Source organism: Ictalurus furcatus, chromosome 17, assembly GCF_023375685.1.
Source record: "Ictalurus furcatus strain D&B chromosome 17, Billie_1.0, whole genome shotgun sequence".
Classification (NCBI taxonomy): Eukaryota; Metazoa; Chordata; class Actinopteri; order Siluriformes; family Ictaluridae; genus Ictalurus; species Ictalurus furcatus.
In genome coordinates, this window is record NC_071271.1 from 17,095,304 (window position 1) to 17,110,754 (window position 15,451).

Consider the following 15,451-nt stretch of genomic DNA (forward strand, 5'->3'; position numbering starts at 1 on the left):
TTTTTAACAAAGAGAAACATTTCATCAATAAGGAAACATTTTTAACAAGTGATTTAAAAAAAAAAAAAAGGTATGTAGCTATAAATTGACTACGAATTGAAACGTCTTTATTTACTGTTTTTAATGCAGCTGATTGGCATATTATAAATAGGGGTTTATTCATTTGTTTATTTATTTATTCAACTTTAGCTGCTTTATCTTAGTTGTGGTCACTTTGGGCAAATTATTTATTAATATTTATATTTTTGGAAAGTTTGTTAGAAAATATTGTGGGCAGTAGGATTAAAATCAAACAGTCTTGTACACAACTATACTTAACCATAAAAGTGATCTGACATCCCACGTATAACTTTCCTTTAAAGTAAAATACTTTTCTCAGTGTAGTCTTACACAGTGTGCAGCTGATTGTAAAATTGTAAAATTCATATATATAAACTTAAGTAAGTACGTTTAACATGCTTTACTTACCGACTGCCTCACTACTGGTTTTTCCATCGCCTGCGACTACTAGTGAATTTATTAATCGATTAATCTATACAAAGCCTACCACACACACCTTCTCACTACATTTGGATAAATATTCATTTTCCAAAAGATGTGACCTTTCCATTACTATTAATAAAAATTTTTAAAAAAGATAGAACTTCTCTGAGGATTTAACATGTAGGGGAAAAAACAAGCTTTTGCTACTTCAGGAAATGTTTGCTATAAAGTTGACCTCCTTTCTGTTTTTGCTATTCTAACATTTTAGCCTTTTTAATATATGTTCAGAAACTGAATTAAAATGTCCCACTTCCCATTAAAGCATCCTATGAGATATTACATTAAGACAAAAATATCTTGTTAGGTTTTTAAGCCCCTAACTCTAAATTTACTATGAGCCATAAGTAGTTCTGTGTAACATGTTTGTTTAAAGTTTTAAGTAATTATTTGCTTCACATCATGTATTTTAACCTACTCACCCCACTTTAAACTTGACCTTAGATGATGTATCTATTAAAGAGGTTATAGATCTCCTGAATAACCTCCATCCTTCACCAGTAGATGGTGTTACAGCACAACAAAAGTGTAAACCTCCTTTCTCTAGATTCCATACTCTGGGCAAATCACTAGTCATTGGCAACTTAATCAAAATGGATTAAAATTATACTTCAAATTCAACATTAAAAAAAAAAACAATTATCAATAACACCTGATTTTGATACTTTTATTTCTCTTTCCTTTTATGAGTACATATTGATCTGAACAAAGGGAATAAAAACACATTACCTTCACTCTGCAATCTCACAAGGACAAGTGCATAATATATTTCAGATGAAAACAAAAAGAAAATGACACTGAAAAGATAAAAAATAAGACACATTAAAAACTTTTAACGTTTAATGGAGCAGAATGAGAGATTCTGATTAAGCTTAGTCCAGAGCTAGAGAGCTAAAAGTACTAAGGAATGATCATTTCTTACAGGTAATGGTCCAGGCCTAAGCTTAATCAGATTCCAGAAAACCGGTCCAAAGAGGCTCGAGGCTCACCAGAGCTGTTGCTATGGAAGCGCTAGTTGGGAGAAGAGCCACAGAAATTGGAGATAAAAAGTAGATGCAGTCTTTTGTTGTGTATTTTTCCCTGTGAGTGCTGTAAGATCTGTTCGGCCTTGCTGGCTAAACAAGCTCCCCATCACTGTCTGCCTTTGTTCATTCACCCAACACGCCACAATTACTGCTAACAGCTCGACTTCTTCAAGGTGTCTTAAATGCTCGTATAGCCAGTGGGCTAACGCTGAACAGTTTGGGTTTGACTGTGTGCATGTTGGTACTGGTAACTAAGCAAAAACCGAGAAGCATTTGCCTACTGGAATGAAGCTCATATTTCAGACCATATGAGTGAACTAAAACAGATGAATATGTAGATAATATACATACACACACACACTACAAAAATTCCCAGAACTAATGGTATTACTCTGAAATTGTGTTTGCTCCTTTTTATACAAGATTGCATACAGGTCTCAAATAGCTTCTCAGAAATTCCAGTTTTATATATCACGCTGGTTATTCAGCAGTTTAGTGTTAATGGGTTAATGGGCAGGGACGAATCAGTGAGACCCTCGCGTGGCAAAATTCTAACCTTGCAACATAAAAATACAGCCAGGAGAAAAAACCTGAGACTATACTGACTACCGAGGCCTCACAAATATGCATGTCCAATCTTGAAATTCATTGAATTATAAACTGAATGCGCTGAGAAAGAGCAAGGGAACACCATAATCAGTGCCATTTTACAAACGGTAAAGTTATACTATGTAAGGTGTTATGAGGCATTAAAAACATTTATACACCTGTATTCAATTGACAGGGATCACTGAATTAGGTCTTAAATGAAAAAAAAAAAAGCTGCTATTTAAACACCTGGACGTCTGAAAAGGCAGTTGAAGAAATCAGGTGCAAGCTTTCATATCGAGCTTTTCATTTTTCAACAGCATTCAGTCATCTTTCTCAGCATTATGAAGCTTTTATACACTCACGCTCTTAAAATCTTACATAGCACAGCTTTAAGACGCTGAAATGTTGGGTTATATTTATATGTATAATCATTGACAACATCTATACACAGAAACAATATAGACTGGCTTTCAGCAGGTTCGAGAGGATCCTGATGCTGCTGCTGTGGTGGTGGTGTATGGCTGTGATGCAGTCACGTCTCTACTCAAGTGACTGCAGCATGAGCAGCTGCTTCAGGACCTTCGTCTGGCTCGTTTCTCGAATCTCTCCAGCCAGGAACATCTCATCTACTACCGTGTACACCTGAGAGAGTGAGATTGAGAAGGATATAAACGAGCCACATGTTTGCACAACTGTCTGGAGGATACGTCACTTACATGCTAACATTACGAATAATGAAATCATTATTTGTACACAGAGTGAAATCATCATCAACTGCCTTTATCCATCCAGAGCTGGGCGGTATGATATGACGGATCTCAAAAACGATTCACATTATGCAGTTAGCACCTTAATAACCTTGACCAAATTCACAGTTTAAATAATTATTTATATAAACACAGTTGTGCTCATTAATTTACATACCCCTTGCAGAATGTTAAAACCGATCATCCTGTTCAAAAGTTTACATCCCCCTGTAAACCCCCCTTAATGTATCGTGATGCCTTCTTGAGCATCAGTGAGTGAATGTATCTTATGTAATGCAGTAGTTGCGTACGAGTCCCTCAATTGGATATTTAAAAACAGGGTGGCTTAGTGGTTTGCCGCGCACCTTCGGGGTTGGGGAGTTCGAATCCCGCCTCCGCCCTGTGTGCACGAAGTTTGCATGTTCTCTCCGTGCTTCGGGGGTTTCCTCCAGGTACTCCGGATTCCTCCCCCAGTCCAAAGACATGCACTGTAAACTGACTGGCATTTCCAAAATTGTCCACGAACGGGTGTGTGAATGTGCGTGTGATGGGTTGGCACCCTGCCTGGGGGGGTCCCCCACCTTATGCTTCTCTGCGACCTTGTTTAGGATGAGCAGTATTGAAAATGGATGGATGGATGGGTGGATACGTTAGTAAGGAATAATGTATGACTGGGTGCGCTGTCCTAGGAAAGTAATCCACGACTGCGTGGTTTGATGTTGGTCCCACCCTGAAGTTGATTATTGTTTTCTGCCACAGCAATTTACCAACTGTAACATTTCTTGTTTATTTCTTAATGAATGAAACATCGTCCTTTTCTATGTTTATAGTTATGAATTAATGTTGTGGAACGTTCATGAAGCAAGTTAATTCCTGTTAACACTCACATTGCTATATAACAGCTATAAACAGCCTCTTTTCTCTTCTCTCGGAGTTAATAAGACTAAAAAGGCACAGCGGGTTATGCGACTGAAAAACAGAAAACTTAATTATATCAAAGACATTTTCCGCTGTTTAATAATACCACTTAAACGCTTAGTGTCATTAGTGTTAGATTCTGAACAGCGTGCCCCATACAAGTCCCTGTGTATGAGCTGTTACTATAGAAACAACAACATATTCGAACAAGTGCATAAAATAAAGCTGTGGACGTGAACTACAGCCACCACCGTCAGAGCTGCTGTTACACACAATTAAAGGTCAGGTGTTGATGATTACCATGATATAATATTTTTTGCTGTATGACCAGCTCAGTCTCAGACGAGTGCTGCCAATCCGACACAACAGACAGAGATATGATGAAGTCCTTCAGTGTCTGATTAAATGCGAGAATTGTAATCATGAGCAGATGGGCTCATTTTCTGCGCTATGTTTTCTTTATCGCTCTTTCCGTTGCTGCTGTTGGCGTGGGCGCAGCTTTGTTAAGTCTCGTCCATTAGGCAGTTTTTAAAAATACAATCAGGCAATTAGCGATGGAGAAGCTGAACGCAATTATCACAGGCTCTTCTTAATTACTTACAGTTTTCCCTTTATATGAAGCCTCCTCCATGCTGAAATGGTGTGCATGTGCTTAATTGTGCGATTGTTGTAATTATGCATCGAATATCTGTTGCCATGGTAATCCTATGCTACAGGCGCAATATATTATTGCAGTGCCTTATTTTCTAGAGTACACAACCTCAGCATCATGCTAAAAATGTGAATAGCGGTCATCGTTTTAGTGCGTGTTAGACCGTGGGGAGTTTTGTACTCACCTTGTAGAAATTGAAGACCAAATCTAATTCACACACATTGTGGAAATATTCGTTTAAGACCTGTCGAAAGGTGAGAATCATAATAAGAAACCATGTGAAACAATGAACAAATGACACAAATTAAAATGCAACGCCAAAAACATCACACATACTCAAGAAAAATCGAGATATCTAAACTTTTGAATTGTTCAAGGTTTTAAATCATGGGCTTTGTCCTTGTAGCATGCAGAGCACTGGCGGGGGTTTTTTGTGACGTGTCTACTTTAAAGGTGTAGTCAGTGATTTTGGTAGAAGTGAGTTGAAGTCCGTCTCTTCAGCGTTCCATCCAAAGCCGCATGTCAAACCTTAAATCATGTCAAGGCTGTAATGCACAAATGTTAGTGATGGTGCAAGATGGCGACCTTTCTGAATCGACACAATATGGCTGACAGGACAAGAGAGAGACGGCGTCTTGTCCTGATCGGTTGGATGTTTTTTTTGGGGGGGAGGTTTATTCTAGTTTTCGGAGGCTGGGGGCAGAGTTTTTCTTCTGAGTAGATATTTTGCTAACAGCCATTACTGAAATCACTTTACATCCCTATACTGCGCAAACATAAAGGCGCTTTGGCCTGCGTCATTTCAGTCAGGTGTTTATTTAAAACTGCAATCTGAAGGTCGTACAAAGTGACTTTAATCTTTAAAGTGCACCCATTATGGTTTTGAAATGTGATAGATACTATAGATTTACATGCATCCAAGATCAAAAAACACTTTAACGTGCTCATAATTTAAACTGCAGCATCTCCTTTTTTCCCCCCCAGGGTCACAAACGACTCATTAAATGAGTCTAAATGTTCTAAATGATTCATTCTAAACTCCTCCTTTCAGAGAGCATACTCTGCTCCGATTGGTCAGATGTCCCAGTCTGTTGTGATCAGTCTACCGCTGTCAGCGTTTTCGAAAAGCTCCGTTTTTGCTGGACACAAACGCAGTCTCGGTGTGGACAGAAGGCCAAAACGTAGAGAAAGATTTTCAAACTGATCCGGATTAATGTGGATGACACCTTAAGGAACTTTACCACTTTGGACCTCACATTTAAGGACCTGTTCTAAGTCACACACACCACACTAACTATAGTGTTTTATAATTAACTGTAATACAGAGAAGTATGTCCAGGCAAGTCTTTTTATCCCCTACACATGGACTAAAGCAACATCCTTCCCTCTTCCACATACATAAGCTCACAGACGCCCATGATTGGCTAGCGTCGCTGTGATTGACAGGCGAGAGAGTATTCCATTCATCCCACCTAGAGAGCAGAATCAATTTTGCTCCATTGTTTCTCGGCCGTGGACGGCTGTGGCATCGTCGGGATTCGAACTTGTGATCTCCTGACCATAGGGTAATGCTTTTGTATTGTGCAAACATTGCATTTGTTTGTGCAGTGAGTAAGACCAAACAGTACAAAGGAGACTTTGGGCAGTCAGGAATCCTTTTAACTTTAAAATAATTTCCATGGACTGAATTTCCCTCACCTCGATTCATTTTAGGAACGTATTACAGCAATTCCAACATTCAGTTAATTATTTAAATATGCACTATAATAATATAGATATTTATTAGAGCCATAGACCTTTATTTATTTCTGAACTTTCCACCAATAGAACGCATTCGGTCCAAGCTGATTATTTACAGGCTACTTGTTTGTGAGCTTTTGAGATTTAGATTAAATCCATGAAATTAGAAGAATTCAATAGGACATATATGTTTCTCAAACTGGACGTTACATTAAATCTCCAAAACTGTATCAAAGTTGTTGTTTTTTTTATTATTCTGTCCATTAACTAAATCTGACTCCAAATCGAGTGGTGTGTTTTACATAATAGTACACGTTAAACATTTTTTAATTAAAATGTGTGCCACCCAATCACAGTTCAAGGCCAATCCGCATCATTTTAATGAGTTATCTGTAATATTAAATTAGGTCTCTTGTACATGCTGGGAAGTGGAGCTGGTGAAGCAGTAACACTTCATATCTACAAAGAGCAGCCTTCAACTAATAAAATATTGAAGAACGGCTGCTCCGCACAGCGATATTTATCCTCCACTGGGAGTAAAGGTTATTCTAGGGCGAGTGTAACGGGGAAGAGATTTGGGAGTCGTGTACAGAGGAAGTCCCAGCATTCCAGGTCACTGTGCTCTGAAACTGCCGGACAGTGGAAGCACTCACACAGCATTACAAATGTGGCAACACACTGAAAACACACATTAGTGCAACACAATGTATTATTTAACTCATTTGTGTAATATTAGATAAAAATGACCACTCGGAGTGGTTCTAGATGATAATTTGATCAATTGAGGCATTGCTGCAATCCAAATATACAATTCATTTTAATCTCTTATGACATCTCAGATTCACTTAGAAATTTAAAATGAATCAGAATTTATATATATATTTATATATTATATATATATATATATATATATATATATATATATGTTACAGCAAAATTGAGAAGTTTGTACTTCTCAAGTTAGAGCTTGTTTTTATAACTGACTGAAAGAAAAGGATATAAAATGCTGAAATTGGCCAAATGATTGTGAGGATTATGATTTCAATATTAAGCAAAGTTAACTTTCACCGTTTTATCTATTCTTGTGTAGATTTTGTTAAAAACATTTTGAGGCATGCCATGACCGTGTTTTTCTGGCAATATATTCACTTTCTGTCCACACTGTGCAGCTCTATGAGATACTACAGAAGTATCAAATATTTTTAAACATTTAAGCATCAACATTTCTGTAATCGAATACTGTAGTGAGATGCTACCGCTAATCCTCTTCACTGAGGTACATATTCTGTATCATATTTGATTTTGTGCACTACTCTTCAGCCTTCTTTTTGTATTGAGGGTGTAATTCATGGAACCCGATTTGTAGTAATAAGTTAAGATGAAGCTTATCTTAGTTGTGATGCTGTAATGTTATTATGTGCTTGTGTTGTACGTTTTGTTTTGTTTTTTAAACCTCGGAGACACAGCGGACTGTTTCTGAAGACAAGCAAAGAGAAAGAGCTGAGAACTGGTTTAAGACTTACCTCCACGAAGTTATGAATGCCCTCCAGGTAGGCCAGGTTATTGTCAGTAACGTCCACACAGATACAGAAGTACAGACCAGCATAGCGTCTGTAGATGATCTTGAAGTTCCTGAACTGCAGTGCAGAGAAACATGACCAGGAGATGTTCTTATTCACCACATAGTACAGTACTGCTGTTTGTGTTTGGTTTATGTAGATTGGTGTTTAGGGTCAATTTGTTACACACCATTAAACTCACATAATAATATATAAGAGACTTTCTCTTATAAAGTGTGTGGGGGGAGATAATCCTCTAGGCTCCATGGGTTTGAGCTCTTCATATCTCGCATACAAATTATTACAGGATCATGACATTTTTAGCTACATAACCTGCATGTAAAGCTAACGTGTTCATTATAGAGAAATGTGTAAATGTGGTGTTAAAATATTTTAAATATGAGAGCTACGTTACAAGCTGTTAGGAGGCCGGTGAACTCTCTGGAGTGGCAGGAGGACATGGACATGTGTCCCCACAACTTTTTGAGTAGTTTACTCCTTTAAAAATCTTTTATACACTACTACTTCATAGCACAAACGGATCTGAAGCCTTTTCTAAAAACATTACTTAAGCCGTTTCGTGGTGATACATTCACATTATTGTATCAGGAATTTATTTACAGAAAACATCAATCCTCATATTGTTGCATGTAAGAATAAATAAGGAGGCTTTATACAGGCTGTAGCTGTCATTATAAATGGGACAAAACCACAGAAACTACATTTTAATAACCACAAAGCCTCCAACACTTCCTTGGTTGTGTTTAAAAAGATAGTGTGGATTTAAATAGAGTGGAAGTTAAAGTGGAAGTGAGATACAGTACATACAGACGAGTAAAACCACTTCAGAAACACTTTCGGTGCAAACTGTAATCCCCATCGTCGTTCTTTTTTCCAGGCTTTCCAAAGTTACCCCATGGGTGTTTCTAAACTGTATGTGCATACATATTCATAGCTTTTTTTTCCATCATGTTAAAAGGAGTAAATATGAGATTTCATTATATATTTCTGTAAAGTTGTTTGGGACAATGCCCACTGTTAAAAGCATTATACAAATAAAACTGAATAAAAAGAACAATAGAGCGTGATGTAGAGGGTACGCTAACAAATCCACAATCTTGTTCTTTTCGTTGTCTGTCGAACACACGCTTCAGAGAATCTTCCAAAGTCTTTGGACAATAATATTTTTCTAGCAAACAGTACAGATCTAAGCTCTATAATAATAGTATATTATTATAATGTTCCTTTTTCTCCTGGCAGCTTTACGATCTTACACTAACTGATTCACGTCAAATCCGCCATCTTCAATCAGTGGCTTCCAGCTCACTGCGTTTACTCACTACATAGGGTCCAGCATAATGACACTGTAGTATGCATTGCACCATATGCCTTGTCGAACGAGATCTGAGATTCAGTCACAGACAAGAATTTAAATATTTGTTTTTTCCCCCCTTATATTTTAATGTCATCTGACAACACCTGCACTAGCATTAAAGTACACAAACGTAAGCATTCGCTACGATCAACACATTCGGGTTGATCAGCATGATTCCTGCAGATTTACAAATGTCTCGTACTTAGCAGGAACCTTATGAGGTGAACAAGCCATGTTTCCATCCACATATTTTTATGCGAGTTTTGGGATATCGCATTATAAATAACGCTTGATACACCAGGTGCCAATAAAATCAACTGAAGCGGATCATTTGTTTTATTCGATAAGAAGACATGGGCATAAACTACAATGGAAACATTTACCGAATAAATCCCTCAATGAGCATTTTTTTTTTTATTTAATGTCATGTGACTTTACCTCAACAAATCGTGTGATTGGATAATTGGCTCAGAAAAAATAAAAATGGGGCGGGTGAAAGGTATGTTTGGATAGACGACTTTGCGCCAGTTTCCCCCGGAAGTGACCGTTTTGTTCGCTTGAACAAATGGGACAGAAACGGTGCTTTATTTGCAAACGTTTTATGCGATATTCCAATTTTTCGCACAAGTTAAATTTGCAACTTGAATGGAAACATGACCATAGACACTTTAACATAAAATAAGCTATAGATTCGTTTCTTTTTCTTTGCATCAAATTTTTCAAGTGTAAAATACATGTACATCACTAGTCAGCACCATACTTACTCTGGAGAACTCCTACTTTCACAAGTATTCTTAAAACCAAGAGAAGCACATGGCAAGGGGACGGATAGTTCTGGTTTTGTGAAAAACATGAAAGCGCACCCATTATGGTTTTGTAACGTACCTAATTTTGTTTCAAAGGTCTCATACAATAGATTTACATGCATCCAAGATCAAAAAACACTTTAATGTGCTCATAATTTAAACTGCAGCATTACCCTTTTTTTCCCCAGCATCATAAACGACTCGTTAAATGGTCCGTTCTAAATGATTCATTCTAAACTCCTTCTTTCAGAGAGCATACTCTGCTCTGATTGGTCAGATGTCCAAGTCTGTTGTGATTGGTCTACCGCTGTCAGCGTCTGTTGAAAAGGAAACGCCCACTACCATAACGAGCAGTCGATGAAGACCGGAGGCGGGGGTTTTGTTACAAACCTACGTAGCTTAGTACAGGAGGTAAATCTGGCATTACTGACGACTCGTTTCAGCTGTTCACAATCGGTTCCTTCTTTTGGGAGTCAATAACTCCGTTTGCCGTGCGCTTTGATTTTTTACATTCACAAACAGCTCTATAACACACTCCATGAAAGGTAATATCTGAAAAACCATAATAGATGCACTTTAAATGTGGCCAAACTGTTACATTCCCTCATCAGTCAACTACCACAGGTCACAAAATCCAGGAGAACATTTGGATATCCCTGTGCTCTTTAGAGGAGGGATTAAATCTAAGGAGGGAGGCAGAAAACGAGAACGTTACCTCTACAAAGTTGGTGTGTTTGGCATCTCGGACAGTCACTACAGCATGAACCTCCTCAATGAGCTTTTGCTTCTCATCATCATCAAACTGCATATACCATTTAGCCAGTCTGGTTTTTCCCGCTCGGTTTTGGATCAGAATGAAGCGAATCTACAAAAGTAAAAGAAAGACAAACACACAATGTGGATGAATTAAAAAGGTCAGGGTGTGTTATTCAGTAACTCAGTGGCTCACCACAGAAGACCTGATCATGGATGTATACTAATGTACACTGAGCTGGGAGAGTTTCTCCTGAACAGATCTGGATCTGTTAGTCTTCAAATGTCCATCAGGATCCTTCATCTTTTCAATAAATAACTACTACAGAACAATATAAGATAAGAGGGGTACATCAGGCAGGAAGTTGGTTATCGACTGGAGAGCTAATTTATGTAGCTTCGTCTATTCTGAAGTGAGCTGGTCGTTGGCTCTCATAATTTTAGACACCAATTTTACCATTAAAAACGAAACTGTTTAAAATCAATACTTCCTTCACTACTCTGTTCATATTCATTATAAATCCATATTCCATTTATCTTTACATTAGTTAGCAAGGATGCTAACGTCACCTAGCCTAGACTAGCTGCTCTGGACGCTAGTTACTAATGACATAGAATCAAACTTACCATTTTTCAGATTTCCGGTATTCAAATCTAGCTAAATAAAGCTAATTAATCTACTTTTCTGTAGCTCTGCATATAAAAAATATATTTTGAAGAAAGAGACCTCCAATGGGTTGGCCTTTCGTGCCGCTAACCTGTTATTACCCCGACATAGGACGCGAGAGGCCTGAAGAATGTGTGGAATTATGGGTAATGGAGTTTTATAACGTCAGTCTTTTAACGGCAGCTAAAGAAAACTATGCAGATAGAAAACTACAAGTACCATCTCCTATTACACTCTATGAAGTGACGTTGGCGGCTGTAGGATCATGTGAGAGCTTTCGACGTTCTGTATGGGAAATGTTTTGACGTTTATTTCCGTTTAAAGTTGGTGTGGTATCAATTTCAGAGTGGACATCTTTGTTGCTTTATTATTATTATTATTATTATTATTATTATTATTATTATTATTATTAGCTGTATTTCGAAGAGATAAATATTGATATAAAATCTAAGCGTTTTAAAAGAACTTTAGATACGTATGGGCGTGTTTTTGTCACTGTGAACATGTGGGAGTCTAGAGAGAAAGGGGAAAAAAGGTAGCCTATATTTATTTTATATTTTAAAATAAAACTCTTTTGTCTTTTTACACGTTGCGTGATGAGTGTAACATTAAACTATTGTATAGTTAATGCTGATCTTGGGTGGCATTCTGTCAGGAATAGGAAAAAAAAGATAAAATAATGAAAGAACAGCTTCAGAGAAAAATAATGGTGTTAAACTTTTGTTTTCATCAGCAGCTTGTTTGGCTACAGGCTGAGAGATTGTCCTGTTCACCATGACACAATAATGTCCAGGCTGGAGTTTCTGATTGCACAACTGAGAGAGAGAAGAATGCAGCAGCCCTCAGGACTGAAATATGTTAAGTGGAGGAGCAGGAGCAATGAACTCTCTTAATTTGTTGTTTTTACTGCTGAAGAGTTTTTTTTCCGTTTTGTTTTCTGTAGAATTTGGCTGCCGTTGAAGACAATTACAGCTGTGACCTTTTTGTGCACAACTCACATTATTCACATCTGAGTGTCTAGTGGCACAGCGTTTTAATGGACTTTAATCATGTTGCAGTTGTATCTGTGTGCTACCTATTTAGTAACATTTTTGATGAAGGTCATTGTGTGGTCAGATTACTTTTCATAATCGTGGCACCATTGTTTCGTGGATTTTATTTATCTCTAACCCAATGTTTAACACAAAGCAATCTGTTACAGATCTTACTGGGAGTGGAAGTATTGTAAAATGCATTTAGGAATTAGTAGTCCGATGTTTTGTCAGACATTCAAATGTAGATTTTTTTTCACCTAACAAATGTAGTGTGAACAAATAAATCAAACTGATCGCTTCTACACTTCTGCACACACACAAGCAAGTTGAATGAGGTTTTTAAAAATGGGCAGCACAATAACTGATTTTGTGATTAGAAATTTAGCTGTGGCTAAACTAGAATAACATTTTTGTTAGGGGCTTTGAAGTCATTGTTATTTATTTATTCATCTATTATTATTATTGCATTATATAATGGGGGTTTATGTTGTGAGATATATATATATATATATATATATATATATATATATATATATATCATACATACATACATATACACAGTGCCCTCCACTAATATTGGCACCCTTGGTAAATATGAGCAAAGAAGTCTGTGAAAAATTGTCTTTATATACTTAAAAAATATTTTTCTCATATGAATTCATAGGGGTGCCAATAATTGTTGCACACCTATATTTATCAGCGTTTTTTTTGTTGTTGTTGATAAACCTGTGTTTGCAATTTTTTTTAACAGAAGATCAAAAGGTTAAACAATAAAGACATTTTTTCACAGCCTTCTTTGCTCATATTTACCAAGGGTTCCAATATTAGTGGAGGGCACTGTATGTATGTGTGTGTATATACATATACATACATACATACATACATACACACACACACACACACACACACACACACACACACATAGTTACAATCAAAATTATTTGACCCCCCCATTGCAAATCAGGTTTATTGTCAAAATTTACAGACTTTCAGCTGTTTGCCATGATCAAATCAAACAAAAGCAATTGGAATACTTCAACACAACGAATGCTTCAAGTGGTTTCCCCAAATTCAACTGAAAATGCAACTTATAATGACTTCTCCAGTTTCAAAATTATTCAACCCCTTCATGGCAAGCATCTTTAGTACTTAGTAGAGCACCTTTTTGCTGTTATGACCTGCTGCAAACGAGATGCATAGCTTCTGGCAGCGTTCCTGAGGAATCTTAGCCCATTCCTCATGAGCAATGGCCTCCAGTTCAGTAATATTTTTGGCTTTGCATGCTGCAACCTCCTTCTTCAAATCCCACGAGAGATTTCCTATGGGGTTCAAGTCAGGTGACTGTGATCTTACAGGACTTCTTCTGCAACCAGGCCTTGGTGGAATTTGAGGCATGCTTGGGATCATTGTCCTGTTGGAAGGCCTAATGATGCCAAAGCTTCAGCTTCCTCACAGAGGGCATGATGTTTTCTCGTAGGATTTCCTGATACCAGAGATTTTCCAGTGCCAGAGGATGCTAAGCAGCCCCAGAGCATCACCGAACCACAACCATGCTTGACTGTGGACAGAGTGTTCTTTCTTCATTCTTCTTCCTCCAGACATACCGCTGATCCATCATGCCAAAAAGTTCCAACTTCTCTGGCTTATTTATATGATTTCGAGCTGACTTTTCTTGTGCTTTTGGGTCAGTAGTGGTGTACGTCTTGGAGTTCTGGCACGGAAATCTTCTGCATTTAGTACACACCATACTGTGCTCACTGAAACCTCAGTGCCTGTTGCCACCAAGCCTTGCTGCAGGTCTTTTGCAGTCACTCGAGGGTTTTTCACAACCTGCCTTCTTGGAAATCTGGTTGCAGCCATTGATGACTTCTTTTTTCTGCTCTGTCCAGGTATTTCATGCATTTTCTACCCCTAGCCAGTTCAGGTATCTCACGTGTTCCAGCTCAAGCACACCTGGTGCAACTAATGAAGCCCTTGATTAGTTGCATCAGGTGTGCTTGAGACAACACCTGTTTTGCATATTTGTGCTGTTGTGAGGGATTTTATTCAGGGGGTTGAATAACTTTTGAAACTGGAGAAATCATTATAAATTGCATTTTCAGTTGAATTTGGGGAACTATTTCAGTCACTTTTGTTTGATTTGTTCATTGCAAACAGCTGAAAGTCTGTAAATTTTGACAATAAACCCGATTCGCAATGGGGGTCGAATAATTTTGACTGCAACTGTATATATGATCACTTGTATGATTGAAATGAATTACCACTCAGCAAGAATCATATGGCAGCTCGATGACTCACTGCACCGCTCTCTCCAGTGCTCTCCAGAATGATTAATGTCCTTGGCTGTAAAACACATTTGAATTCTGAAACTTCATTTTCATAACCAGCAGAGCCTTTGGGGACAATAATCTGGACCCTTGTTTTGTGCCATTGATTAAAGCAGGATTTAAGTGCTGTAATAAAGGGAGATCGGGGCTAAAGAGGTCTCCTGAGGTATAGCTCAAATATGTAAAACAAAAGAATAAAGTAAAATCCATAGTACAATTGCAGTCATTTCATAATGTATTAAAATGCAAATGTACATAAATAAAAATAGCAAATAATACAAAATTTAAAAAGTAGACATATCATCAATACTATAACTGATGTCTTTATTATTATTATTATGATTATTATTATTATTATTATTAATACTAATAATGATATCCTAATCACTTTAGTAATAACCTCATTTGACTCATTTTACCAGGAAAGGTGCATATAACGTACATTTAAAGCTTTATTCTGTAATGTATTTACAGCCCATAAAGATACAATATATCCACAGTTCTAAGTGAAAAATATTCAAAAACTATACACTCATTAAAGTTACAAAAGATAAAGGCACCACGCCAGCGAAAATGACATTTAACACTAGGCCTACTGCAAATAATTAAAAAGAAAATGTATTTAGAAGCATATTATTATTATTATTATTATTATTATTATTATTATTATTGCTGCTGTTGTTGTTAAAATATGTTCTGTAGGTGGTCCATTTCGTAA

The 15,451-nt window shown here is 37.2% G+C and overlaps 1 protein-coding gene across 1 annotated transcript; it reads right to left on the reverse strand.

Moving 5' to 3' along the window:
• Positions 1-1,191: 1,191 nt before the first annotated feature.
• ap2s1 (adaptor related protein complex 2 subunit sigma 1) lies at positions 1,192-11,509 on the reverse strand. Its single transcript, XM_053646876.1, has 5 exons — positions 11,333-11,509; positions 10,668-10,817; positions 7,736-7,849; positions 4,657-4,716; positions 1,192-2,798 (listed from the first exon to the last, which is right to left on the reverse strand). Exons 1-5 carry the CDS (start codon positions 11,333-11,335, stop codon positions 2,697-2,699), a joined length of 429 nt encoding a protein of 142 aa, XP_053502851.1. The 5' UTR covers positions 11,336-11,509; the 3' UTR covers positions 1,192-2,696.
• Positions 11,510-15,451: the final 3,942 nt, after the last annotated feature.

What these genes read in the sequence shown, in the direction of transcription:
- ap2s1 (XM_053646876.1), bottom strand. An exon ending in AACACACCAACTTTGTAGAG is followed by an intron (nt 7,850 to 10,667) that starts GTAACGTTCTCG and finishes TCTGCACTGCAG; the next exon opens with TTCAGGAACTTCAAGATCAT. An exon ending in TGGTCTTCAATTTCTACAAG is followed by an intron (nt 2,799 to 4,656) that starts GTGAGTACAAAA and finishes TCACTCTCTCAG; the next exon opens with GTGTACACGGTAGTAGATGA.